The following is a 25,993-nucleotide window of genomic DNA, read 5'->3' as shown; positions in this document are numbered from 1 at the left end:
CAAACTGCCACAGGCAACTCGAGACTGGGTGGGAGTAACTGATGTTACTCTATGTTTAAGTCGCGCATTCGACTTTTCCACATCGAGGATAAAGATATATACAAAAAAAAAATCTAAAATAAAAGTTGAGTGGGCTTAAATTGTTGCCAAGGTACCAAAATCAACCAAGCGATATTTTTTTAACATAGACATCGTAATAATTAAACTCCATAAAAGGGAATTTGGTGAGGGGAAAACGGAAGTTATGTGTATTTTACATTTTGCATCACGATTAAGCAGAAGGCCTAGTTCAAAATTGTTTTCGGTAACTTGGTAAATACTTAAACAAAATCTAACAACAGTTTACAAGTTTGCGGAAGTGTTTAACTATTAAAAAACTATGTGTTGCGACCTAGTCAACAGCTTAGGCCTAGCTATGATAGCGTCATTAAGTTTAATTATTCAAAGTATTTTTTATTAAGGTGTTGATTAATTTAAATTAACTTAATTGAACGCTAACTTGATTAAACATTAAAAATTTATTAATGTGTTAGTGTGCGTTGGCCACTATGCTTTTTATCGTACTATTTTATACTACGTTACGGTTAGTAATTTAGTCATACAAGCGATAGCCAAAGCGCACAATTCAGAATTCTTTTTAAATGTATTTTCAATTTTGCATATATTAGAATTTGAATATTTAGCAAATATTGTTGAGTTGTTTACTTTCAGTAGTTTTAGATTTTAATATGACTTCAGATACGTACATATTTTCTGAATGTCAGGTGAACTTTAGTGAAAATCAACAACAACAACAATATGCTTTCTCGGATGAAACAAGTAAAATAAAACTTTGGTTATTTTTCTTGAAAATGTAGTTTAATGCCTAGCTATTCAAGTTTAAAATCACAACATTGGAATCCATATACCACATAATAAAATGACGCACATCACATATTATGTACACTTCCCTGTTTTCCCTTGTTGTTCTTATTGAATAGATTGATTTATTATATCCTGTAATATGATAAAAACGAGACAATATATTAATAAAGTGTATAAAAGCTTACAAATATTAAAAAAACTTTAATATTTGTACCTTTCGTTTTGCATTTAAGACAAGGTAATAGCTTTTACAATAACTTCCTATAGGAAAAATACGCGTCTGGGCCATGCCAAACTTTAAGTTTTTAAATGTAAATTGTATGTTATTTGGTTTATTGTCTTTCTAAATAAAAAAGTCTTTTTGTAGACGACACTGATATTGCATCGCAACTTAAATAAGCAGCACGTACCCATGCATCGATAAATACCGAAGTTGTACAACTTCAAAGTCCGCTTGAACCAGTTCAATTAAACATTCAATCCAAACTACACGAGACAAGCGATGCACTAAGAGGTCATTTTAACCGCAGGGAAGATCAATTCATAATACATAATGAACTCAGGTCAAACAATGTTGATATTGATAGTATATTTGAAAAAGCAAAAGAAGAAGCCACCTTGGAAGCTAACACAACATGTAAGGAAGATGAAAGAGCCAAATTTATTGAGTTACATGGAAATCGTGTGGCCATAGCTGGGGAAGCCGGGATCGGAAAAACAACATTGGCAAAAATGTTGGTTCAAAAACTGTTAAATCCTTCAAATACAATTATGCCAGGGATTAAATTTATTTTTTACATTTTATTCCGTTTTATGAATTTTGATGCTCAAACCGATGTACTTGATTTTTTGATAACAAGCGCTCAATGTAACTTTAAAACAATGTCCCCTGTAGAATTACAGAAAAAAATAGAAGATTTTCAAAACGAAAGAAATTGCATTTTTATATTTGATGGCTTAGACGAAGCTACATTTGATCTATCATTACGCCCAGTTTACACAAACCCATACAGGCCAAATAAGGCAGAAAACTTTATCAAGAGCATTTTGTCAGGAAAAATGTTTCCTAAGGCCTTAAAGCTTTTTACGTCACGCCCTTTACAGTTACTTAAACTTCATCCTGATTGTAGACCAAGATCTATATTTCAAATTTATGGATTAAAAAAGGATGCCCAGATTGAGCTGACCAAACAAATTGCAGGCGTGGAAGCATACGACTCTATTATTTCACACTTGGAAGCCAATCAAGATTTGTTTAGTATGTGTTACGTTCCAATTAATTGTATATTGATTGTACACTGCATTAAGTCCAGTCCAGATGCAAACCAACTAATTAGAACAATTACTGATGTCATGGTTATATCACTTAATATATACGTAACGTCAGAACATGTCCGCTGTGACGTTGATAACGTAAAAAAGCTTGCTCATTTGGCCTACAAAGGCATTAGAAGAAGGAATATTGTATTCAAGAAAACTGATTTAGATGAGGTAGAAATTCAGTCCCTAGAATCGTTTCTTAATACATCTGTTATTAATAATACCAACGTCAAGCTTACAATTCTTGAAGGGCATAAGCGAAGTTATTTCTCGCATTTAATGTGGCAGGAGTTTTTCTGTGCTGTTCATTTTTTATATTTTTTGACTATTGATGACTTTTGGCAAGCTTTAACATTGCTTAAAAACAATGAATTTGAAGTCATTGCCAAATTTGTGTATGGATTATGCAACCCGCGAATTCAAGAAAGTTTAAGCACTATATTTTCACCCGAAACGGATTTAAACGAAAAAAGAAGAATTTTGATAGATTACGCTGTTGACGAACTTCAACTAGTTTCTGAACAACTTTGGGTCAGAGCAATTCAATATAATGAACAATTAACTATAGCCGAAGATGAAGCAAATTTTGTAGCCATGATTCCTTCTTTGTCCTGGATGAAAGAATTAAATAATGAAAGCCTGAGCAAAAAATATTTTGAATCGCTGCCCGAGGAACTTAATATTGATAGCGATTACACTATGGTTCCTAGTGACGTAGCTGTTATCACTTACGCCCTTCGCATGGTTGTCAAACCAACTAAGTTATCTGTTGGAAGACCTGTTTTTGTTGGAGACAGTTTTACACGATTTGTAAAAAGTCTTTCTTCAGCTCTAATAGACAATGCTTATATAACGGTAGGTTTATTTATTTTTTTGTATAAGTCATTTATAATCCTTATTTAACTTAACTACAAATATCCCATTAACTTTACATTTAGACAGTTTTCGACTAATTAATGGCATTTAAACTACTAACACAGAAAGCTGCTGTTATACCCACATGACACTTTATTTCAATCTTTTAAAATTCATTTTACATTTAACTCTTTATTCAAATATATTTAACAACTTTTGTGATTAAATATTCAGGTAGAAGATATTGATTTAAGTTACAACACATTTTCACTTCACGATGTAGGCGCGCTGGCAAGGTGTTTAAACAGTATTGTAATACTGAGGCTGATATCAACTGGTATCTCAAGTGAAGGAGCAAACTTACTATCAAACGCAAGATCTGAAAATGAGAGGGTATGTTTTAACTTTCTGATGTACTAAATGTTACCATTTTTAATGTATTTATTTTTTTACAAAAATAAATTTAAAATATTTTCTTTTTAGAAAACTAAAATTTTTGGAGTGACTGGGTTAGCTACAATATTTAGTTCTGAATAAAAATACCAAGTTAAAAAAAACTTATTATATATAGTTGGTTTATAGGAATAAATTAAATACTAGATTTACCAATTTATTTTTTTAGTTTTAAGCACTCTTGCTTTTAAAAAATAAAAAAAAGAAGTGTTGTACATAATATTAAAATAAAACTACTCTACTAAAATTTCTATCTTTTGTTTTTTTTGATTGATTGTTTTATGCCAACACGTTTTATTTGCTAATATTATGTTGTAAACACAATTTTGTCATTTTTTTGGGTGATTTATTATTTTATTTTTGATTTTGTATAACTTATACTGTTGAATGTTTAAGCCATGTGCAATATGTTCAAAAGTTAAAACGACTACATACATATTTATTGATAACTTAGTTACGTTACAGTTATATAAAAATTATTTTAATTAATGCGATATTGCTTTAAAACAAAATCTACAATAAAAAGTACACAATTTTAGGTATTTTTTTGTTATATTATATCATTTTTACCTATTTGGGGCATGTACTTTTAAGAGTATGATCTATAGTTATATTAGTATAATGTTAAACTTTTTTTTATTGTTATGCCATATTAGATGCGCGCACACTCTCGCTTGTTGTAATATAAAAAAATGCTTATTTTATTTTTGACGGGATGTTACCAAACGGTGACTAACTATTGTTTCATTTAATTACTAGTGTCGTGTTCATTCAATAATAATATAGTTTAAATAAAAAGTAGATTACAAAGCATATTGGAGTGTTAAAGCTACCATTTCCGTCAATTTCAGTTTAATTTTTTGGATCACTTGTACTTTACGGTTCTTAGAAAAACTCTCGTACTTTGCGGTCCTAGGCAAGGCTCTCTTGCACTTTACGGTATTACCTACTGCCTAATTCTGTCTTGCACTTTACGGCCTTATCTAATTTTTTCATATTGGCCTAGCTTATTTCGTTCTCGTACTTTACGGTCATAGCTGATTCTCTCTCGTATTTAACAATTCTCGATAATTTTTTCTCGTCACCTACGGTCCCAAGCTTTTCTAAGAACCGTTAAGTACAAGTGATCCTAATTTTTTAGTAAGAGGTTGTTGTACGAAAATTTATTTTTTATAAATCGTGTAATATTGCAAAACCGTAGCTTATAATCGATCTTATATTTTTATTTTTGCGTCGTATTATACCCATAGCCACTTTGCGGTTTAGATTTTAGTTTAGTATTGGATTTTTTTTGCTTTTTAGCTTTGTGAAAGTTTAATTGTGTAAACTTGGTATTACATCCCTATATACTAAGGCTCACCGAAAACCATTAGAATCTTATTTAAATTTTAGTTTACACAAAGAGCTATTTAAAAGTGTTCCGAGCCAAAATCACGGCTTTCTATTATTTGTTAGAAGTATGCTTAAAGACCAAATGTTTGGTTAAAATAACAAAAAGGAATTCAAGCGAAACCAAGGCGCACTAGTGCATATATTCTAGGCTTTTAAAAAAAAACTAACAGTTAATGTTATAAAAAATATACGACTGTTATTAAAGGTAGGTATGTAAAACAGACAAATCATTGAAAGGGTTTAAAAACGTGTAATGCTTTGAATTTAAACTATTAAAACTAGCTCAATTTTAAGCAGACCTTATTATTTGTAAACAATAGCTAGTAAACGTTATTATTATGATGTGGTCTGTTGCTTATTCCAGCGACTGAACGACTGAACTACTTGTAAAAAAGGTTGAACGTGAATCATTTAATAGCTTTTCACAAGTTTACAATCAACGTACAATAATAAGAGTTGTTTTTTTAACAAATCATTTAAATTTAATAAAGTTGTTGGTTTATTAAAAATGGAAATATCAGTTTTGTTACTTGAAGCTTTGTTTTATAAAAAGATGAGACAAGGTCAGCAAACCCTCGTATTTTATTAGTTTAAAAATAAGTTAAGGTTAACGATGTCTGTACGCTCATACATAAGCTGTTACGACAATAAATCCACACTGCCCGAAGGCAGGGTATATAACGTTATTACTATATGAGATATAGTACCAGTATAGCATCGGATTGTCGTGAATAATGTTTTTATAAAATTAAATTTGTATAAATTACAGTGTGTAGAACAGAATATAAAATCAATTAATACAAAGTATATGTTTTAAATTTTAATTTAAGACTTTTATACAATAGAACTTAAGCTGTAACAGAATTATCTTTTGTTATTTTTAAAAATGTTAGAATGGAGTTATAAATATAAAAAGAGTTTGTCTTTAACTACTTTTAAACTATTACTATTGTATTTTAAAGTCTCATATTTGTTACAAAAGTGACATATTTATTTAGAGCTTCAAAATTTATTGGTAAACCGGTTGTTTTACAGTTTACGTTAAAAATAAAAAAATTTAAATAAAAATGAAGCTAAAAAAATCCAAAAAGAACAAAAATAATAACAATACGCATAAAAACGAATATCCTGATTCTAATAATCCTTTTGCAAACGAACCTGAAGTCAAATTAGAGGCCAAGAAAGAAAAAAAGAAAAAGAAAAAAGAGAAAAAGGCGAAAAAGGGAAAACGAGAGCGAGTGCTGTCGAAAAGCGTGGAAACCCAAATAAAAGATGGAAAAATAAACTCCAATGACGTCACAATTATCAATGACGTTACTGAAAATAAACAGAAAAACATTTCTTTAATCGATAATAAAGTGGAAACATTAAAATCACAAAGAATTATGCAACTTAAACAAGACAAACCATTTAAATCGCCCAATGTTAAAACTGAACCATCTAAGTTAGCTCAACAAAAAAATCTCAACACGGCAAAGCCTACTCAACCTAAATCTTCGATACAAGTCAAAGAAACAGTAACAGATGAGATTATTTCTGTGCCAACAGTGAAAGTGACAAAACCTGACAACGAAGCCAGTTCAGTTCGACGTCATAGGACCTCTTCAATAGTTATATCATCACGTGAAAGAAGAAAAAGAAAGGGTTTAAAAAAACTAAAAAAATGGAAAAAGAATAAAAATAAAAAACTTGAAACTGTAGAAAAAGGTAAAATGTCAACTTTTAAATATATATTTGTTTATTCTCGATGTGGGAAGGTTGACTTCACGACAGAAACATAAAGTACATTTGTTACCCGATCTGGTCTTGAGTTGTTTGAGGTAGTTTGGGATATTATGAATTATAATTGCCCGATAATTAAGCTGCTTAATAAGTATTGCCTTAGCAGGAGTTTATACCATTTACAGCGCCTTTCTCAAGGGCGCTACAACATTAGAGCAGTGGGGATCTAACCTATGACCTAATGTAGTGAAGCTAAGTGTTCTGACTACTACACTACGCTGCCTGTAAAAATAAAAAACAATTTTAAATCGTATTCTTTATATTTAATTAGTTTGTTAAATTGTTATTTGTAACGTTTTAGCAATTTAAGGGCCTAGTGGTGACTTTTAAAATTTAAGTAATGCTAAAAAGTTATAAAGAATGATTTGAAATTGTTATTTTTCACAGACAAAACAGTACCTGCGGATTTTAATCCCAAACCTAAGAACTCCAATGAAACTCAACTCAATGACCAAGTTTTTCAGCAAGTGGAGGAAGTCAAGGAAATCGCTCACCGAAATTTATCAGTTCAATTGGCTCAAAGGCAAAGTGCCTTAATCGAAGCTGTAGAAAATACCGATAAGCTTCAAGACTTTGCCAACACTTTTGCAAAAGTATAAAATTTTAAGAATATATGACTTATTTTTAGTCTTACTCTGCGTATATTTAGTTAAAATAATTAGTGTTATTTAAAAATAGCTTATTTATGTTTTTAAATAAAAACAAATAATACATTTTAGGTAAGCAACGAAACTAGGTTAAAAAAGCAATCACAAGCAACGTGTTGTGGTGTTTTTTCAAAATATAGAGCCTGTTGGTACATATGCAATTGTACCAGAGGAATTAAACAAAAAAGAAAGAAAAAGTTAGTTGATTTGGACGCCGCAAAAGAACAATCCCGAGGTATTTATTATTTATGTACAACGTTTTTTTGCTAATCAATGCTTTTAGTCTGTATTCTAACAAAATGTGCAAGTAGGGTTGGCTGTAAGCTATTATAAGCCTTATAAAAACGCATTTTAATTTATTAAATTTAGAGTGTTTAAATGTATATAAGTTAATGTAAAAACTATTCTTCTCTAGGAATATATAGTTTGGTATACCGACAGCGTTGTGTAGTGGTCAGAATATTGACTTCACTACACGACACTTGGCTTGACTACTTGGTTCAATCCCCCACTGCTCTTATGCCGCCTCCTTTGAGCAAGGCGCTATAAACAGTATAAACTCCTACTGAGCTAATACCAAATCGGAAGCCTAATAATCAGGCAATTGTAATTTATAATAGCCTATTCTAAACTGCCAAAGGCAATTTGAAAATGGGTCGTGGTAACTAATGTTGCCCTAAGTTTGGGTCGTGAAGTCGACCTTCCCACATAGAAAATGAATTTAAAAAAAATATCGTTAACGGCGTGGGACTGCGAGCCGAAAGATTTCGGGTTCTAGCCGCAACAGTACCACTCTATTCGCTCTTGAGCCTGGCGTTTACGGATAGCTTAAACACGTCACAATAACATACCCCTACCAAACAAAAATATAAAAATCTATTCCCTTGAGGGTTATGATAACAAAAAAATTGTTAGAACTATTGAACAAATAAACATGATTTTTAGCATTTGCTGACTTGCAAGATTCGGATGAAATTTACGAAGCTGCTACTTTACCCAACAAACCATTTTTAAGAGTTAAGCAAAGAATTATTGAAAATGATAAGCGAAGAGTTTCTCTTGGCGATAAACGTTCTTCAACTTCCTCTATTTTAGTAGGAATTCGTAAATCAAGGATAATGCAAAGTATATCAATGGCATCTTTGCCAACCGTTCCTCCTATACTAAAGTAAGTTAATAAAAATCATTTTTATTAAAAAAAAAATTTAACTTTGAATTAATATGGATATTAATAACCTTTATGATATTGGCTCTAGGAAAAATCGGATAGTGTCACGTGATAGAAAGGCGACATCGGTAAGTGCTTTAGAAGATCTTATTAAAAAAAGAGATAAGGATATTAAACAATTTGCCACGCAGTTTGATGGCGACGAAGAGCAACAAAAAGTTATGGAACTGCTAATGTTAGACCATAACTAACTCAGTAAAAAAACTCTTATATTGGCTTCAATAAAAAATAATGTTTTGCCCAATAAATAAAAATTTGCCATTAAGTATATAGCTTTAACAACGCTGTAATTGTATTTGTTTATTATAAACCGTCAAAAAAATGTGTTTATAAATCTTTATGGTTTTGACAGCAAGGCCAAAAACATGTGTACAATTTTTTAATTGATTTCTATTAAAAACATTTTAATTGTAATATAAGTTGCCCATTTTACTTCATTGCGTTTATGTTTTATTGTAGTATAATTAAATTTTAATAAATAAAAAATTAGAAAAAACTTAAATGACTAAATCTATTCTAAAGGATACTAACGTTCAGGATGACATTTCTACTTTTAGTAATTTACGTTCCAGTTGCAGGTAGAGGTTAATTGATTTTTCTGGTTAATTTTATTTAAATAATAAACATGTTTTTACTATTATATTTATATTTTTAAATAAAGTTAGCTTTAATTTAGTGATCAGCCCTCAACAAGTGCAGATTTGTCGTCACCTAATAAAATAACGAATGTGGAAAGTCATAATAGAGATTTGGTTTGTCGTTTATGCGATAAGTTGTTGTAATTTGTATTTACTGCATACGGTCATGGGTTCGATTTCCGCTGTTCTAAAGCTGTAGTGCCCTTTAGTAAGATGCTATAACCAGTATAAACCTTGCTAAGCCAACATTTATTTATCTGCTAATAATTATCGGGCAGTTATAAAAAATAATATTCTAAACTGTCAAAGAAAACTCGAGACTAGGTCGGGATAACTGAGGTTACTTTATATTAAGGTCGTAAAGTCAACCTATCCACATAGAGAATAAATAAATGTAACAAAATATTTATAGGGGTTGTTGTTATAAAAGATAAGTTTTGGATTCCATTTTTAACTTAAATTTTATTTTACTTAAACATCAAATATGATTACAGTAAAGATAATTTACAAACAAGCAACTTAAACGTAAACTTTTTATTTTATTATGACGTCATAGCCAGATGGTGGTTTTGGATGGGTGGTTGTGATCAGTTGCTTTTTCATAGAAGGTTTTGTTTTTGGAACTATAAGATGTCTCTCCATATTTTTTATTCGTTTTCAAGAAGCGTTTCACGCCAACAGCAACTCGGTAATTTAAAATCAGTTATTTTATGAAATTTATTTTACAAAACTAAGATGAAGTTTGTTAGGCTAAATAAATGTAATTTTTTAGGTGTCGTGGATACCATCAATATCATTGGCAATGCTACATGCCACTGGTGTAATTGCTAGTGCTTTAAATACTAGATTTGGTCCCCGAAAAAGCGTGATGTTAGGAGGATTTTTGTCGTCTCTGGGTTTTATCATTGCCTCCACTTCAACTAATATTATCTGCATGTATTTAAGTATAGGTGTTATCACAGGTAATTAATAATTTTTGGCTAAACATAACTAACAAACGCAATTTTGAATAACTTTCAAAAATGTGTGAAGTTTTTTGCAGTGGCGACATAATTAAGCAACGTTTAATAGCCTTAAATTACAGCATACATGCTTTGAAATGTAAATATGTCAACCTGGCCCTTAACAGCTGTGGAACTAACTATTTACTACATGGGATATAGGTATTTTTATTACAGGTTAAGTGTTACATTGCCCTCTGTGTAAGGTAGTAAAACACTACTATACCTGCATGCGCGATTATAAGTAACATTAGCCTATCCCAGACAACTAAAATCAATTTGATACTATGATGTCGTCCAACAAAGTATTCTAATGTTTAGGACGCGAAGTAGGCTATTCCAAATCAACGATAGAAAAAGAAAAAAACAATTTATTATAGTAATTTTTAACTTATAAACGCCAATTGCCTTTAAAGGCTTTATTTAATTTTAAATTAGGTCTAGGATTTGGACTTGCCTATATACCTTCAAATGTTACAATTGGAGATTTTTTCCACAAAAGAAGGGTGCTGGCTTATTGCATAACTTCGACAGGCGGCCCGGCGCTTTCTTTCGTATTTGCGCCATTGTTTCAAGTAAGTTGTATAATGAAAACTAACTTTTCTGGAATTTTCTGGAAACAAATAAGGTTTGGTATTTTCTTCTTGCTCGACAGGGTTAATTTTATACTTAATAAAAAGTTTAGTTGACTTCAGGTTAAATTAATTTGCTACACCAATTTTTCTTTTTAGGCTTTGTTAGATACATATGCCTGGTCCAAGGCTTTACGAATTATCGGTGGTATGCTGCTAACTATTGTCTTATGTGGAATGGTAATGGGTTCACCAGAGGTTGAGTCCTCTCAAAGTAATGAAAGTGAAAGTGTATTTCAAAGCCCCTCACCTGTCAATGAAAAAAGAGGTTTACAACATTCTGTTAATTCAAACTCTTTTTAACGTTTGCAGCTTCTTAAATCTAAATTTATATACGTGTTATTGTAACTTAAACAACACAGATAAAAAAGATTTGAAGAGACCTTCAAAAGATCAAATTGAAATAAACAAAAAAGAAACAACACTAAGAAGAAACAACTGGAAATATAAAAGTTTTTCGGGATTTCCATCAGAAGCAATATCACAAAGGTAAGTAATCAAAACAAATTTAAATTTATTCTTTTTTATATATTTTTTTATCCACGATGTGGAAAGGTCGACTTCACGGCCTAAACATAGAGTAACATCAGTTACCCGACCCAGTCTCGAGTTGCCTTTGGTAGTTTTGGATATTATAGATTATAATTGCCCGATAATTAAGCTGCTGATTAAGTGCAGGCTTAGCAGGAGTTCATATCATTTATAGCGCCCTACTCAATATCACCATAGCATAAGAGCAGGGAGGTCGAACCCAAGACCCCGTACGGTAAAGTCAAGTGTTTTGACCACTACACCACGCTGACTTAACCAAAAAAACTTAACCAATGTTTTAAATTTCTAGCAACAGATTTAAACCCGATTCAAAAAAGGTAGTAAAATTCAACTTTAAAGAACGTGTGAAAGAGCGACCGAAGTCACGTAATCAATCATTGGTTTCGAGTGGTTTATCTGTCATAGAAGAAAAAACACAATTTGGTAACTTTTTCCAACTTTTTACTATTTCTTTAACTGTTATTTAGTTTACATATAGTTTGCTATACATATATTAATACAAAAATAGTGTTTTAATTAATTCCTTATACTATAAATTTTGTAGATAATGAAATTTTGCAAAACCTTGAAGGTGAAACTAGTTTTATTGAAACTATCTCGGATGAAATTACTGTTAACGACAAACCTAGTAATAGCAACGAACAGGAAAATTTGTTTCTGGTGACATAGGGTTTGATATTTACTGCTCTCATACTGTAGCGCCCTTAAATAATGCGCTATAAGCGCTATAAACTTCTGCTGTAGGATTAATCAGTAGCTTAATTATCAGGCAATTATAATCTATAATATTCCAAACTGCCAAAGTCAACTCGAGACTGGGTCGGGGTAACTGATGTTACTCCTTATTTAGGTTGTAAAGTCAACCTTCCCATATCAGGAATAAACAAATGTGAAAAGAATAAAAACAACCAATAAATTAATTTTATACTAATTAACTTTCTAACCTTGTGCATAAAATTTTAATGATTAAGGGCCTAGAATGGAGTTTATGGAAACGCGGTCCCTTTGTAATGTATTGCCTTTCAGGCTTATGTATTGGAGCAGGAGCTTTTACGCCAAACTTGTTTCTTTATCCCCACCTGGTTAAAAAGGGTTTAGGCAATTTTGATGCCGCACTGTTGCTTTCTGTAATGAGTTTGGTCTGCATTGTAAGCAGGTTGGTAATGTATAGCATTTAAAAGAGACTACTTAAGGAGCATTTTGATCTTTGACAAATACTGCTGCATTACATACTTCTTAATTTCTATCCAAAAAACCATTTTACTTTGTCTTAAAGTCTCGTTAGCGGATTGTTTGCAACGTTGTCAGCTTTGAAAATTTTGTACTTCGACGTGACGTCACTTTTCCTTCTCGGTGTAACTTGTCTTTTGTGCCCATTGGCAACTGAGTATACTGAACTTGTTTTGTTTTGTGTCTGGTTTGGGTTATTCACAGGTAAGATAATAATATTTGCAATTAAATAATATTGTTTTTAACTAACTGTAACTTTCTTTAAAAGTAACTGTACATATATTGTATATTGATATAAAATAAATGTTTTTTAAAATAAAGAATATAAAAAGACTAAGTTTTACGACCATTTGTCTTAAGGTTGCGTTTTAGCCTTGCCTTTTTCAGTATTAGCAGAAATAGTTGGGGCACTTCAACTTTCAAGCGGTATTGGATTCTTTTTAATGATTACAAGTGCAGCTGTTCTTGTAACACCTCCAGTGGCAGGTACATGAGTACTGAACAGTAGGATTTTACATGATAGCGTTAATAAATTCTATAAATCGCTATTACTACATTATCTTTTTACGACGATGGTCTTGCCAATATTTTATGCTCTCGTATTAAATACGTGCTATGCACTCGCCTCACTGAAGGGCGCTATCCACTGTTCCCCTGCTGTAGTACTTGAGTAAGGCGCTATAAATTAACTCCTGCTAAGTCAACATTTAAACAGCAGCCTATAACTGGCGGGAAATAAAAATCTATAATATTTCAAACTGCCAAAGGCAACTTTAGACTGGGACGAGGTACATAATGTTATTCTATGTTTAGGTCGACCTTCCTACATCGAGGATTAATAAAAAAAATCATTTTTTATGTAACTATTGAAATATCAATATCCTTTTTTAGGTTGGCTAGTCGATATCACTGGATCTTACGACGCTATATTTTATTTATCTGGAGTTGCGTTGTTGTTGGCGTCCTTTATTATTTTGGGTATTGCACTTTTAATGACATTACCACAGAAATCGAAAGAGTTACAAGAAACCCTGGTAAAATAATATCGAATAAATATATATTTTAACGCGCTTTATTTAAATTGATAACTAAAAAATTTAAATAATTTATTATTAGCAGCCATGATTTACAATTTTCTAAACATTTTACTACAATTTTTTTTTATTTTAAAATATTTTTTATTTATCATGATATTTTTCCTACTGATTTACCTGTTCCTTTAGGAATCACGAAACGAAAGCATTACTCATCCCTCAGGTGAAAATGAAAACTTAAACCAAGGTAACTATACAATACTTAATTCTTTTTTTAATTAATTGCAAAAAAAACGTATTTATATTTGCAGCTACATTGCCCAAGCAAACGACTGGAATTAAAAAGTTTAAAGGTTTATGGAAGCAAAAGTTAAAACGGTATTCTTATCCAGCGTTTTAAATTGCCTAAATATGACCTATATTACTATAAAGTAAAATAGCCTACTACATATTTATAGTTGGAACACATTGAAGCATTATGTTTCTATTTAACCACCTCTTAAAATATAGAACATTTAACTTTTTTATAGAGCACGCAGTGACCAAGATCTTATATCTGCAAAGTTTTACGAAAATCCAAATTATATGGCTTTTAGACGATCCGTATTTTAATTTCTTGAAAATTTTAAAAATTGGAAATCAATGTTGTTATAAAATTTATATTTTTGGTTGTCAGTTAATATTTTATGGGGATATATCGAACTAAACAAGCACAGGCATTCTTACCTTACTTAAAAGAGCTATAATCGAATTAAAACGTTTTTTAAAAATGAAAATTTTTTTATTTTTGTATTAGTTTTTTGCTCAGGTTAAAATATGTAATATGATTTATTGTTGCCATCTTTATTATTTTTAAACTTATATGTATAACTGTCTTAACGCCAATCTAAATATTTTTAAAATAATTTCGTTCAAGTCAAAATTATAATAATTTTAAAAATATTTTCTTAAATCTTGTTAACTTTTTGTACCCCCGATTTAAATAATTAAACATCACTGTTTTTACAGACATCGCTTCGGTAAATATTTCTGCGGCTTCCTTTCAGAGTTTTTTTATTGTTATTCGGAAAGTTGGAGAAGTCAAGAGTTATTTGTTACATTGTGTAGTTTTCCGGCGTGTAAATAAACTATATACTTCTATACAAATTCTTAAAAAAGTTATGAAGTTGAAATTTAGTCTTAAAAGTTAAACGGGTTTCTGGTAGTGAAGTAAACTAAAGAAAAACTTTAAACCCCATATAACATACCCGTGCCGTGCCCATAGCAAACCGGGCAGGCAGCCAGGCAAGAGGCGTTATTAATCAATAAATTAGCTTTACTCTTTGGTTCATTAAAAAAAAACAGATACATAACAAAATTGTCATTAAAATAATACGTTTATCTGTTTATGCAGTATTCGTTTAAGTTATTGCATCAATAGACAATTAGACGAACAACGTATGTCTTAAAATAAATATTTTGCCCTTTAATCTTTAGCTGAAGAGTAAATATTAATTTTAAGTAATTAGACAAGTGTTTTTAATGCAATGAATGTTGCAAATATTTTGTTTTGGTTATGTTTTGCAAGTGTGTGTATATTTAAATCTCATGGCTATGGAGAAGAAAAATGTGAAACAATTAACCTGCCTCTCTGCACAGGGTTAAGTAAGTGTTCAAATACAAGATAGTAAACATATTAAAAATAAAAAATAGTTTATCTGTTTATGCGTAATTGGTATATATACACATTTCATTGGCATGCCTTTTTATTAATACCCACTAAACTATAATTTGAAAAGATTTTTGTAATACTTAGTGCTTCAAGTTTTTTTTACTAAGTAAATTGTTTTATTTTTGCAGGATATAATATGACCATCTATCCCAATATAATGGGAGATGCTGATCAGGAAGAAGCTGGTTTGGAACTAAATCAATTTTATCCACTAGTTAAGGTATTTCACTTTTTTCATTAGGTCATAAGACCTTAATTTAACTTAGTAATTATATTACTTGTTCCATGGGCAAATATATTATTTACTGCAAAGTAATTTTTTATTGTATTGTTTATTTTCTTTTTCCATTTTTGATGCAAAAAATAAAAAGTTTATTGGTCACTAAAATTTTTTTTCTAGATTAAATGTTCCCCCAATATTCAGTTATTCTTGTGTAGTGTGTATGTCCCAATGTGCTCAGTTTACGCTAAAGCATTTCCGCCCTGTAGACATTTATGTGAACAAGCAAAAGGAGGATGCGAGAATTTAATGAACGGGTAATTCTTAATCAAACAAGATTCTCTTGTTAGTTATTATTTGATTAAATGATATGATTAAAACTTTTCTTAAAATAATAAAATTTTTCCTTTTTTTTTTTTTATGACGCACAGTTTTGGGTTTTCTTGGCCCGCTGCATTAGACTGTAGCAAGTTTCCAGAAAAGAATGACGATTCACCGTTATGTTTTGGGCCCAATATTGAGGATGACAATTCATATATTAAAGATTCAGAAAAAGTTTGCGAAAACAATGCTGGATTTAGTTGCCCAGGTCACATGAAAGTGCCAGTTGATGAGAGTATGTACAGTATGCTTATCTGAATTTTTATAAGTTATTAAAAAATTTATAACAGATGCCCAATATATACTTTTATAACTTTCTTTTTAAAACAAACTCTTAGTTCAAGTATTATATTTAGGTCTATATATATTTATTTTTATTGAATTAGTATTAATTTTTGGTTAATATTTTTTCGGTATTTTATATAAATAATAATTTAGATTACAACTTTATGGACGCTGAAAATTGTGGTGCTCCTTGCGATGAAGATAAATTATTATTTTGGGACAAGTAAGAGCCTTTTGTACTTTATTGGGTTTGGTGACCAAGTCATAACATACTATAAAATTTTTTATTATTTTTGTGCAAAAAACATATTAAAATAAAACATTTTTTGGCAATCTGATAAAAAATTGTTATTTTTAATACTGCTATTAATTAATTTTATTTTCTATTATTACATAGCTGCCCAATTTTTAAATGTTAATGTTATTTACTAATTTTAACTCTTAACTTAAATGTTTAATCTTCGTTTAAAATTAGTACTATTTGAAGAGTTATTATTTTTCTTTTATTTTTCAAATTTATTTAAATCTTATTAATTTAATTTTTTAGATCTGAGCGAAGGTTTGCAAGTTTATGGATAGGGTGTTGGTCATTTCTTTGTGTTTTGTCAACTTTATTCACCATCTTAACTTACCTTATTGATATGCCAAGATTCTTATACCCCGAGAGACCCATAATTTTTTTGTCAGGTAATTTTATTTTATTTTGCCTGTGTACACCGTACTTGTTATATTTAAAGGTAGCATTTAACTTCTGGTTCTTAAATATGCCTTAATTATAATCCTTCATCTACCTAGTCATTTAATTTTTTGCCGGAGTTAGTTTTATTTTTAACACCAAATTTGCATTTAAAAATTAAAAATGCTTGTTTTATGTAAGTCAAAAAAAATTACATACATAAAAGGAAATTTTTACAATTTTTTTTTGCTTTTGATAACATATTTGTCTCGATTAATTTATAAACATTGTGGGTTCTAATTATTGTTAGAGGAAGTTATTAATATATATATAGGAAGTAATAAAGTCTACTTGATATTTGAATGCAATTACACAAAAGTATAACATTTACGTACACCTTACATTTTTAACTAAGCGACATATGTGTTTTTATGCGGTTTAATTTTTCTAAACTTTTATTTTTGTTGTTTTTTGAAAGATAATTCATCTGTTAATATGGCAGGTGTTTTATCCATTAATTTTTTATTTTGTGTATTTGTTTTACTGTTTCTAAGTATTTTTATAAATAGGGTTATGTGAATTAATGATAAAATTATTAAATATATAGGCTATACTTAAATATTTTGTCATATTAGAATTTTATTTTAAAAATAGGACTTTTTTAAACAAAAGTACACAAGTTTGCTAATTGATGTTGCAATTTAAAGCAATAAATTTTCACAAAAATAAATATTGTTAAATTATGATTATTTTATAAATTGATGAGCATAACTCAAACTTTAAATAAACATTTTCTTATACTTAATGTGGCTTGAATATTACATAGCACTTTTAAGTGGCTACACATAATGCATCAATTAGTTTTACACAATTAAATATTGTTTTAAATCCTAAATTAATTAAAAGTGTTTTATTGCTTTGGAATTTTAACATTTTGATCTAATTTTGTTTTGTATTTAGGCAACTTAAGTTTCTAATCTAGCCATGTTTTATGACATGCCCAAGGCAATAAAGCCTAAATGTTGTATCTTTGCTTTCAATCAGTAATTACTGCTTTCGCATAACCTTGATATCGACTTTTTTGTTTAAGATTTTTAATTGTGATAATAGTGAAGCTACAGGAATCTCGAAAAACAACTAAAAACTTAAAAACCAATTCTGTTTTAGAATGTAGCTAACACACTAGACTGTCTATGTACTGGAAAACTAGCATAAAAATTCTTTTCTTAATCTTTTCATCTTTAAATTAGTGCACACGCTTTTTGTTGTAGTGGTATACACATAGTCGCATACTTAAAGCCATTGTTTTCCACTAAAACTAATATAAAAAAGGTAATTCTCCTGTTAAATTATAGTTGCTTTTAGTTGAAATTGTAAAATTGTATATGATATATTAAAATATAAATGTTTATGCATTACTTACTTATTTTAAGGTTGTTATCTGATGGTTTCAATAGCTTACATAGCTGGATTTTTTCTACGGGATACAGTAGCTTGCAAACAATTTCATACAGACTATTGTCCAATTGATATTACCACAAGCAACTGTCCTAAGGTTAGGCAATTTATTTTTTAAATTTTCTTACAAAAAATCTCTGTCGAATTTTAAAATTGTTAGAATCAGATAACTTATTTTAAAATACTACTATTAAACTACTTTTTTAATGAATGTATTTATTCTCGATGTGGGAAGGTCAACTTTACAACCTCAACATAGAGTAACATCAGTTACCCCGACCCAGTCTTGAGTTGACATTGGCAGTTTTGGATGTTATAGATTATATTTGCCCCATAATTAAGCTGCTGATTATGTATTGGCTCAGATGAAGTTTATACCATTTAAAGCACCTTACGGACGCTATGGCATGAGAACAGTGGGGATTGAACCACCTTAAGGACGGTATGGCATGGGAACAGTGGGGATTGAACCCCTGACCTCATGTGAACAAGTCAAGTGTTCTGACCACTATACCAATAACTTAATTATTATCATAAAATGTTTTTTAATTAATATTACAGGTTGTGGCCCAAGGAGCAAGAGAAGCTGGTTGTACTGTTTTATTTATGTTGGTTTATTTTTTCAGCATGGCTAGTTCTATTTGGTAATTTCACAGTTTTTTTGTCTAGAATCTATTTAATTAACAGATAAATAAAATATTATTAAAAAAAGGTTAAATTTAAACTATCAAATTATTTTTAAATTTATTTTCTGGCTTTGCAAATAAATTTATTTTCAAAAGTGTTTGTTGTTAGATAGTCGTAATTTTTTTTGTTTAAATTTTCTTAACTATGTTATACTGAAGGTGGGTTGTATTAACTGTAACCTGGTTCTTGGCTGCTGGATTGAAGTGGGGAAATGAAGCAATCGAAGCCAAAAGTCCTTATTTTCATGGAATTGCCTGGTCATTGCCTGCTGCACAAACTATTGCGGTTCTTATCACATCAAAAATAGAAGGAGATATCTTAAGTGGTGTAAGTTATGTCCACTGTCGATTTATTCAATTTTTTTAATTAACAAGAAAGTGCTATTATTTGGAAAGGGAAATATTTTTTTAAAATTTGCAAATTACCTTAGATTTATTTAATATTTTAGAAAAAAAATTTAAGTTGGTATTTGTAAATATTTTCGTTATAATTTAATTTCGGAAAAAATATTGTATTTGCATTTTGGTTATTGTTTTATTAATAAAGTCAGATTGTTTTTTTATTTTTAGGTTTGTTTTGTTGGAATCTATAACACAAGTCACCTGTTGTGGTTTTTGTTGGCCCCTCTTTCCATTTATTTATTATTTGGAACTTGCTTTTTGGTCGCTGGATTTGTTTCCATGTTTAATATCAGGTTCGCTATTTTAAGTTAAAATTTCTAATTATGGCACTATTTTTCTAATAATTTTTCATTATAGCAGCACATTAAAATTCCCTGACTTATTTAAATGTAAAAATTATAAATTGAAACAACAAAATTTGGTAACTGTTGAATATTATTACATTTAGTACAATAATTATACTAATAAATGATAGTACTAAAACTATTGTTTATTTTTTTTGTAGAAACGTAGTAAAACATGATGAGGGAACTGTAAGAGTAGAAAAGTTGGAGCGGCTGATGGTTCGAATCGGAGTCTTTAGTGTTTTGTATACTGTGCCAGCAACAGTTTTGATTGCTTGTTATTTTTATGAACAAATAAATCGGGATTCATGGGAAAGAGGATGGTTTGCCAAAAACTGCAAGTAAGTTTTTTTTTGACTACTGTAGTTTTGCTAAAAAACGTTTTTTTTGACTGTTGTTTTGTTAAAACAATTTCAGTTTGTGTCAATTTTAATTTAATATTTAGTTTTTTTCGTATATATATTTATTCTCAATGTGAGAAGGTTGACGTCATGACCTCAACATAGAGTAATATTAGTTACCCCAGTTTGGGATATTATAGATCATAATTGCCCGATAATTACACTGCTGATTAAGTGCTGGCTCAGCAGAAGTTTCTTACTCAAGGGTGCTACAGCCTAAGAGTAGTGGGGATCGAACCCACTACCTCATGTAGTGTAGCAAGGGTTCTGACCACCACACAATGCTGTTGGTAGTTAATTTAAAGTTTGTAATCATTTTCTGTTTAGAAGCCATGTTATAATTTTTACTATAGTTTAACAAGCTTCGTTTTACAAAGTATTTATAAACTTATTGTATTTATTTTTTACTAGATATTTTCCAGTCAAATGTCCCTGTGAATACATGCAAAATAAGGACGACAAACCAGACTTTATTGTTTTTATCATCAAATATTTTATGATGCTGATTGTTGGTAATTATTTTTTTACTTTTTTATATTTATTTATTTTTAATGAGAAAAGGTCAACTTTACTGCCCAAACATAAAGTAACTTTTATTACTCCGGCCAAAGACTGGCAGCATGGTGTAGTGGTCAGAACACTAGCTACACTACATGATATCATAGGTTCAATCCGCACGGCTCTCATGCTGTAGCGCTCATGCTGTAGCGCTCTTGGGTAAGGCACCATAAACAGGGTAACCTCCTGATGAACCAGCACTTAATTGGCAGCATAATTACGGGGCAATTATAATCTATATATTATCCAAAACTGTGGAAGGCAAATCGGGACTGGGTTGGGTTAACTTACGTTACTCTATGTTAAGATTGTGAATTCGACCTTTCCAATCAAGGATAAAGATATAAATCAAATTTATTAATAACTTATTTTTAGGAATTACTTCCGGCTTTTGGATTTGGTCGAGCAAAACTGTTGAATCTTGGGCAAATTTTAAAGATCGCCTTTGTTGTTTTAAGAAATCAACTGCTAAATACCACAGGGGCAATACCCAGCCTCCTATTTCTTTAAATCCCGTTGCACCCCCTATAAATAGTGGGGTACATCAGCCTCTTTACCCAAATATGTACGATTCAAATGGAAAGTGTTAAACTTTTTTTGTTTTCAGTAACTGAAAAAAATTCTGGGGAAGTATTTCTAAACTTAGAAATTGAGGGATGTTTAAATTTTGTTGAAAATAATCGAACAACTGGATTTTAAATTTTGTCGTAAAAAAAATTAGGGTCGTAAAAAGAATTATCGTAACAAGAATTAGGGGACTTTTGTCGTAAAAAGAATTAGGGGACTCAGTGATGTCCTGGACAAGCACAGATTTGAAAAGTTGAGTTTTAATTTTTGTTTTTAATAGAACTTTCTTCTTTACTAACTTTATTTCTATCGAATTCATTAAGTTCTTTTTAACCAACTACCTTTTTTTCTTGTTTTAAAGAAAATATGAAAAAGTTTGTATTTTTAACCCAGTTCACATTTTTGTATTAATTATAGTACATTAAACACACTAATTAAAGTAAGTTTTTAAACAATCATGTTCTGTACTATCTTATCTTCTATTTTTATCCATTCGTGGTAAGACCAATTTTTTGCTATGATTTTAATTATTATTTCCCTCTAAAAAAGCATGCTTGCCTAACAATTCATAATGTCCACTGTAAATATGATGTAAGGTTGTTAGTAACTACAAATGTTTGTTTTTTTACATTACACAATTTTTTTTAGTTTTAATTCGATTCTGCATGAACAATTTGAGTAAAATTCGTTTAGCACTTTTCGTTAGCTTCTATTATTATGTTTTTTCTTTTGTTTGTCATTTTTTTGTTCATTATTTGATTTAAATATGTTTTAACTGAATGTAAAAATATGGTAGTAAAATATTTTTTAAACTTTCAAAATAATTACTTTTTTTTACATTTTTTTATTAGTTTAATGTTTATTCTGTTGTTGCTATTAAAAACGGGGCTGCAAACTAATAAAACACAGTTATTTTTATTTAAACAACTTACAAATATTTTGTATTTTTTTCTTTTAAACAAAACTTGTTTTTGTGTCTTATTTTAAAAACATAATATTGTAAAATGAAACAAAAAAAAAACTACAAAATTTTTTTTTTCGCAAATCAAGTTAAAAAATATTTTTGGTAATTTTATGTTTAAAGCAACGATTTACAATGTTGCATTTTCTTTTTTATTATTTTTTTATTCTTATTTTTTAACTATTTTTAATCCATATTTTTTCTTGTAACTAAATTGTAACAAAATTTTAAATAAGAAAATAAAACGTTTTGGTAATAAATTTGTTTTACTTAAAAAGACGGTGGTGTGGTCGCAGAGTGTTTTTTTAATTATGTTGAAATTTTTACAACTTGAACGAAGAAAATACCATTATTTTAAAAATTGGTTAAGTAGTTTTCGGGAAATCGGGATTGGAGTTCAAATATTGTAAATAGGAAAAGTTCCTACGCTCGCGAGTCACGTGACGCACGACGTCATCGTCCTAAGTTCATACGCTGGCAAACATAGGGAAACATTCTTATTTTGCCCCTACTGAGCCATTTGTTTTATTTTTTTAAATCAATATAATTAAAAAGAAAGAAAAATTTCAACCTAATTAAAAAGAAACTCTGCGATTTTTTTGTAATACATATTTATTCTCAATGTAGAAAGGTCGACTTCACGACCTAAACATGAAGAAAAATTTGATACCCCGACCTTGTCTTGAGTTGCCTTTGGCAGTTTGGGATATTATAAAATATAATTGCCCAAAAATTAAACTGCTGATTAAGTATTGGCTCAGCAGAAGTTTAAACCCTTTATAACGCCTTACTAAAGGGCGCTAGCATGTTGATAGTTGTAATCAAACTCAGGATCCCTTATAGAGAATCCAAGTGTTTTGACCACTACACCACGCTGCTTGTTAAATTAATTATTTCGTAATAATATTTGACTAAAGTCGCAAAAAACGCGTCAACATTACAAATTCTAATAAGCTAAACAAAAGGATACTTCAATCATTATATTTAAAAAAACGAGAAGTGTCAATTTGAAGCAAGAACTAAAAGGATACGAAATGGAGAAAATAGAATGCATTATTAAAATAAATATACTGAATAAATTTTAATCGACAACATATAAAAATGTTATTTTTGTGGGAAAAAGTAAAACATTGCAGTGACCTTATTCATTTTTTAAAAATATCCGGAGTTGTTAAAATATGGCACAAAACGTTAACTTTAAAATAATATGTAATAGTATAATAGGGTTTAGATTAATCCGGAAATAGAATGCACTAGATTGTATGACAATATATGACGCTAATATATACACAATACTATTTAGTAACTTAGTCAGGTTATTAGATTTATTATTAAAAAAAAATCTTAATAATATGTTGCTTGATTTAATTTAATAAAATTTATTTTATTTTAACGTTTAAAAATGTTTTGTCATAGGTAAGTTGTAAATTGGGTATGATTTAAATGTATATATACATAAAGCATGGGAGTAGAAAATGCTGGGCTCAAAGATGCCTTACTTGCCATGCAAAAAGACCAGGCAAAGGCATTAGTTAATGGCGATAAACATGTTTCAATTCAAGTTTACAAGAAAAGATGGTTTATACTGACACTAGTTACGTCGTATTTAGTTGCTGTTGGCTATAACAGGGCATGTTTTGGAGTGGTTGACAATGTTTACGCCCATTACTTTGAGGTGCAAACTGAAATTGTGGATTGGCTTACTCATACAATGAGCGCCGTTAGCGTAGTCGGCTGTCTGTATATCCTATGCATTCTACCTTTAAAAGATTTTGGATTTCGAGCATACTGTCTAATAACTGCAATAGCAATAGTTATATCCTATGCATGCCACCTAGGCGCTTCGTTTCAGTCGAAATTATTTCCAATAAGTGTTGTTGGCCAGCTGGCAATGGGTGTTGTTAATACGTTGTCGTTTATTTTGGTGCCCGTAGTTGCAGCGCTTTGGTTTCCAAAGGAAGAAGTTGCCACTGCTGTTGGAATTTGTTTAGGCGGTATAGATATAGGAAATATGTTGGGATTTAACATACCGCCTCTTTTTCTGCAGTTGCATGACGTTGGTAATACAACAGAAACCGAATGGAGATTCCAAGTTAAATGTAACATGGCAAGCATTTTCGCCGTATGTTTTTTGAGTGGGATCTTAATGTTATTTGTGACTTTTGTTGTAGTAGAGGATAGGCCTCTTATACCACCGAGCTTGGCAGAAGCCGCCAAACGCAAGTTTTTTATTGGCGATATGTTTATTTTACAATCCATACCCAGTAGGGTTGTATATTATCTTAAAATGATATGTTACGACAAAACCTTTCTAGCACTGATAGTTTGTTTTGGACTGGTGGAAACTTGTTATATGCTTGAGGTAATAATGATGTCCGATATTTTAAGAAACGCTGTAGACGTTGAAGTCAGCAAAGAGTTGGACACGCAAAGTAATGTAGAAGCGGGCCACATTTTAACAGTTTACGCTGCTGGTGGCTTCATTGGTGGTATAATCAGTGGCTTACTAATTGACAAAACAAAACGCTTTAAGGCGATTTCTGTGTTGACGGGAATCTTTATGGTGATTTGTTCCTTTGGATTTCTAGCCAGTATTATTCTTAAAAATATGGCGGGGGCTTACATTACCAATGCGTCCTACGGGTTTTTTAACGGAGCTTGCTACACCGCATTATATGAATTAATAGTGCAGCACATGTATCCGTGCAATGAAGTGGCACAAGGTGCCTGGATAGCTTTTTTTGTAAGCCTGACTGGTCTTACTGTGCCTTTAATAGGTAGACTGACGTTCAACTATCTGTCTGCTTCGGGAGTTTTAAGTCTTCAAGCTAGTGTTCTGTTGGTGGCTACTATAGTAATCACTATATTACAACCTAGATACGAACGTTTATCTGTCAATCAATCAGAAGATAATGCATTGTCTTCATTAACGCCGTTGGTTACTCATAGTAGAGAAGAAAAATAGTTTTTTTTTGTGTTGTGTCGGTGTATTTTGTTATTGAAAAGTTTTATGATTTGTATATGTAACCAATAAATACATATTAATACCTTAAATGACAATACTTTTTAAAAATGATATATATATATATAATAAACTATTGGCTTTTACAAAAGTTTTACTATTTTTAAATAATCTGATTCGTTAGCTTTTTTACAATTAGTTAAAATATCAGTAAAATGCATACTTTTGTAAATTTTATAATAGGCTGTCAACATTGTTCTTGGGGCTTTAATTTTTACCATGTTTAAGTAGTTAAAAAATAAAAAATAATGAAGAACTTTATTTTGTCATTTTTTTTTTAATTCTATTCCAAGTGTTATTTTTCACAACATTATTATTATATATCTTATTATAGAAGTAGGTTTACTACATTAAAAATATAATATTTAAGTTAATTTATTAAACTAACATGGCCTTAATTGTTAGGTATATTTTTTATTTAAATTTTTTTTTTTTTAGCAAACAACAATGGAGTTTCGTGGTTTTGCCTGATATCGTTGTATATTTGTTAACACGTAAGATAAAAATTGCACATACTTTTGCTCTTACATGGTTAAATCCCACATGCAGGACAAATGATGGTGCAAGTCGCAAATTTTTTTAGATTAATAGATATTTCATAACTAATTTACTTTTTCTGATTTTTTTGTGTCATTAAAAATATATATTTTTTTGAATTTATTTTTCTTATAATAACCCCAGTGGCCTAATAAA

The 25,993-nt window shown here is 30.1% G+C and overlaps 5 protein-coding genes across 5 annotated transcripts; all 5 read left to right on the top strand.

Moving 5' to 3' along the window:
- The first annotated feature begins 728 nt into the window (after window positions 1–728).
- On the top strand, window positions 729–4,239 carry LOC145742502 (NACHT, LRR and PYD domains-containing protein 1a-like). Its single transcript, XM_082560275.1, has 4 exons — window positions 729–819; window positions 1,268–3,043; window positions 3,278–3,432; window positions 3,523–4,239. Exons 1-4 carry the CDS (start codon window positions 729–731, stop codon window positions 3,574–3,576), a joined length of 2,076 nt encoding a protein of 691 aa, XP_082416401.1. The 3' UTR covers window positions 3,577–4,239.
- A 1,648-nt stretch (window positions 4,240–5,887) lies between these two features.
- Window positions 5,888–9,021, top strand: LOC145743134 (uncharacterized). Its single transcript, XM_082561038.1, has 5 exons — window positions 5,888–6,591; window positions 7,054–7,259; window positions 7,386–7,548; window positions 8,259–8,481; window positions 8,570–9,021. Exons 1-5 carry the CDS (start codon window positions 5,952–5,954, stop codon window positions 8,730–8,732), a joined length of 1,395 nt encoding a protein of 464 aa, XP_082417164.1. The 5' UTR covers window positions 5,888–5,951; the 3' UTR covers window positions 8,733–9,021.
- Window positions 9,022–9,042: 21 nt separating this feature from the next.
- On the top strand, window positions 9,043–14,754 carry LOC145742501 (monocarboxylate transporter 13-like). The gene is made up of 14 exons (XM_082560274.1): window positions 9,043–9,119; window positions 9,218–9,293; window positions 9,736–9,867; window positions 9,952–10,141; window positions 10,619–10,755; window positions 10,912–11,080; window positions 11,175–11,301; window positions 11,654–11,787; window positions 11,909–12,024; window positions 12,336–12,520; window positions 12,641–12,798; window positions 12,955–13,080; window positions 13,486–13,577; window positions 14,716–14,754. The coding sequence occupies exons 1-14, from the start codon at window positions 9,043–9,045 to the stop codon at window positions 14,752–14,754; spliced, it is 1,758 nt and encodes a 585-aa protein (XP_082416400.1).
- Window positions 14,755–15,110: 356 nt separating this feature from the next.
- On the top strand, window positions 15,111–22,227 carry LOC145744077 (frizzled-2-like). The gene is made up of 13 exons (XM_082562175.1): window positions 15,111–15,272; window positions 15,468–15,559; window positions 15,740–15,876; window positions 15,991–16,175; window positions 16,379–16,448; window positions 16,773–16,912; window positions 18,335–18,456; window positions 18,921–19,003; window positions 19,205–19,373; window positions 19,616–19,740; window positions 19,953–20,132; window positions 20,604–20,704; window positions 21,126–22,227. The coding sequence occupies exons 1-13, from the start codon at window positions 15,155–15,157 to the stop codon at window positions 21,338–21,340; spliced, it is 1,737 nt and encodes a 578-aa protein (XP_082418301.1). The 5' UTR covers window positions 15,111–15,154; the 3' UTR covers window positions 21,341–22,227.
- Window positions 22,228–23,740: 1,513 nt separating this feature from the next.
- Window positions 23,741–25,257, top strand: LOC145742500 (choline/ethanolamine transporter flvcr2a-like). Its single transcript, XM_082560273.1, has one exon. It carries the CDS (start codon window positions 23,741–23,743, stop codon window positions 25,241–25,243), a length of 1,503 nt encoding a protein of 500 aa, XP_082416399.1. The 3' UTR covers window positions 25,244–25,257.
- Window positions 25,258–25,993: the final 736 nt, after the last annotated feature.

Source organism: Corella eumyota, chromosome 2 (assembly GCF_963082875.1).
Source record: "Corella eumyota chromosome 2, kaCorEumy4.1, whole genome shotgun sequence".
NCBI classification, from domain to species: Eukaryota; Metazoa; Chordata; class Ascidiacea; order Phlebobranchia; family Corellidae; genus Corella; species Corella eumyota.
This window is presented reverse-complemented; position numbering and strand designations above follow the sequence as displayed.

What these genes read in the sequence shown, in the direction of transcription:
- LOC145742502 (XM_082560275.1), top strand. Translation starts at nt 729, where the DNA reads ATGACTTCAGATACGTACATATTTTCTGAATGTCAGGTGAACTTTAGT. An exon ending in TGCTTTCTCGGATGAAACAA is followed by an intron (nt 820 to 1,267) that starts GTAAAATAAAAC and finishes TTAAATAAGCAG; the next exon opens with CACGTACCCATGCATCGATA. An exon ending in CAAGATCTGAAAATGAGAGG is followed by an intron (nt 3,433 to 3,522) that starts GTATGTTTTAAC and finishes TTTTCTTTTTAG; the next exon opens with AAAACTAAAATTTTTGGAGT.
- LOC145743134 (XM_082561038.1), top strand. Translation starts at nt 5,952, where the DNA reads ATGAAGCTAAAAAAATCCAAAAAGAACAAAAATAATAACAATACGCAT. An exon ending in TTGCCAACACTTTTGCAAAA is followed by an intron (nt 7,260 to 7,385) that starts GTATAAAATTTT and finishes AATACATTTTAG; the next exon opens with GTAAGCAACGAAACTAGGTT. An exon ending in CGCAAAAGAACAATCCCGAG is followed by an intron (nt 7,549 to 8,258) that starts GTATTTATTATT and finishes CATGATTTTTAG; the next exon opens with CATTTGCTGACTTGCAAGAT.
- LOC145742501 (XM_082560274.1), top strand. Translation starts at nt 9,043, where the DNA reads ATGACTAAATCTATTCTAAAGGATACTAACGTTCAGGATGACATTTCT. An exon ending in AATTTACGTTCCAGTTGCAG is followed by an intron (nt 9,120 to 9,217) that starts GTAGAGGTTAAT and finishes GCTTTAATTTAG; the next exon opens with TGATCAGCCCTCAACAAGTG. An exon ending in AGAAGAAAAAACACAATTTG is followed by an intron (nt 11,788 to 11,908) that starts GTAACTTTTTCC and finishes TAAATTTTGTAG; the next exon opens with ATAATGAAATTTTGCAAAAC.
- LOC145744077 (XM_082562175.1), top strand. Translation starts at nt 15,155, where the DNA reads ATGAATGTTGCAAATATTTTGTTTTGGTTATGTTTTGCAAGTGTGTGT. An exon ending in CCACAAGCAACTGTCCTAAG is followed by an intron (nt 18,457 to 18,920) that starts GTTAGGCAATTT and finishes TTAATATTACAG; the next exon opens with GTTGTGGCCCAAGGAGCAAG. An exon ending in AGCATGGCTAGTTCTATTTG is followed by an intron (nt 19,004 to 19,204) that starts GTAATTTCACAG and finishes GTTATACTGAAG; the next exon opens with GTGGGTTGTATTAACTGTAA.
- LOC145742500 (XM_082560273.1), top strand. Translation starts at nt 23,741, where the DNA reads ATGGGAGTAGAAAATGCTGGGCTCAAAGATGCCTTACTTGCCATGCAA.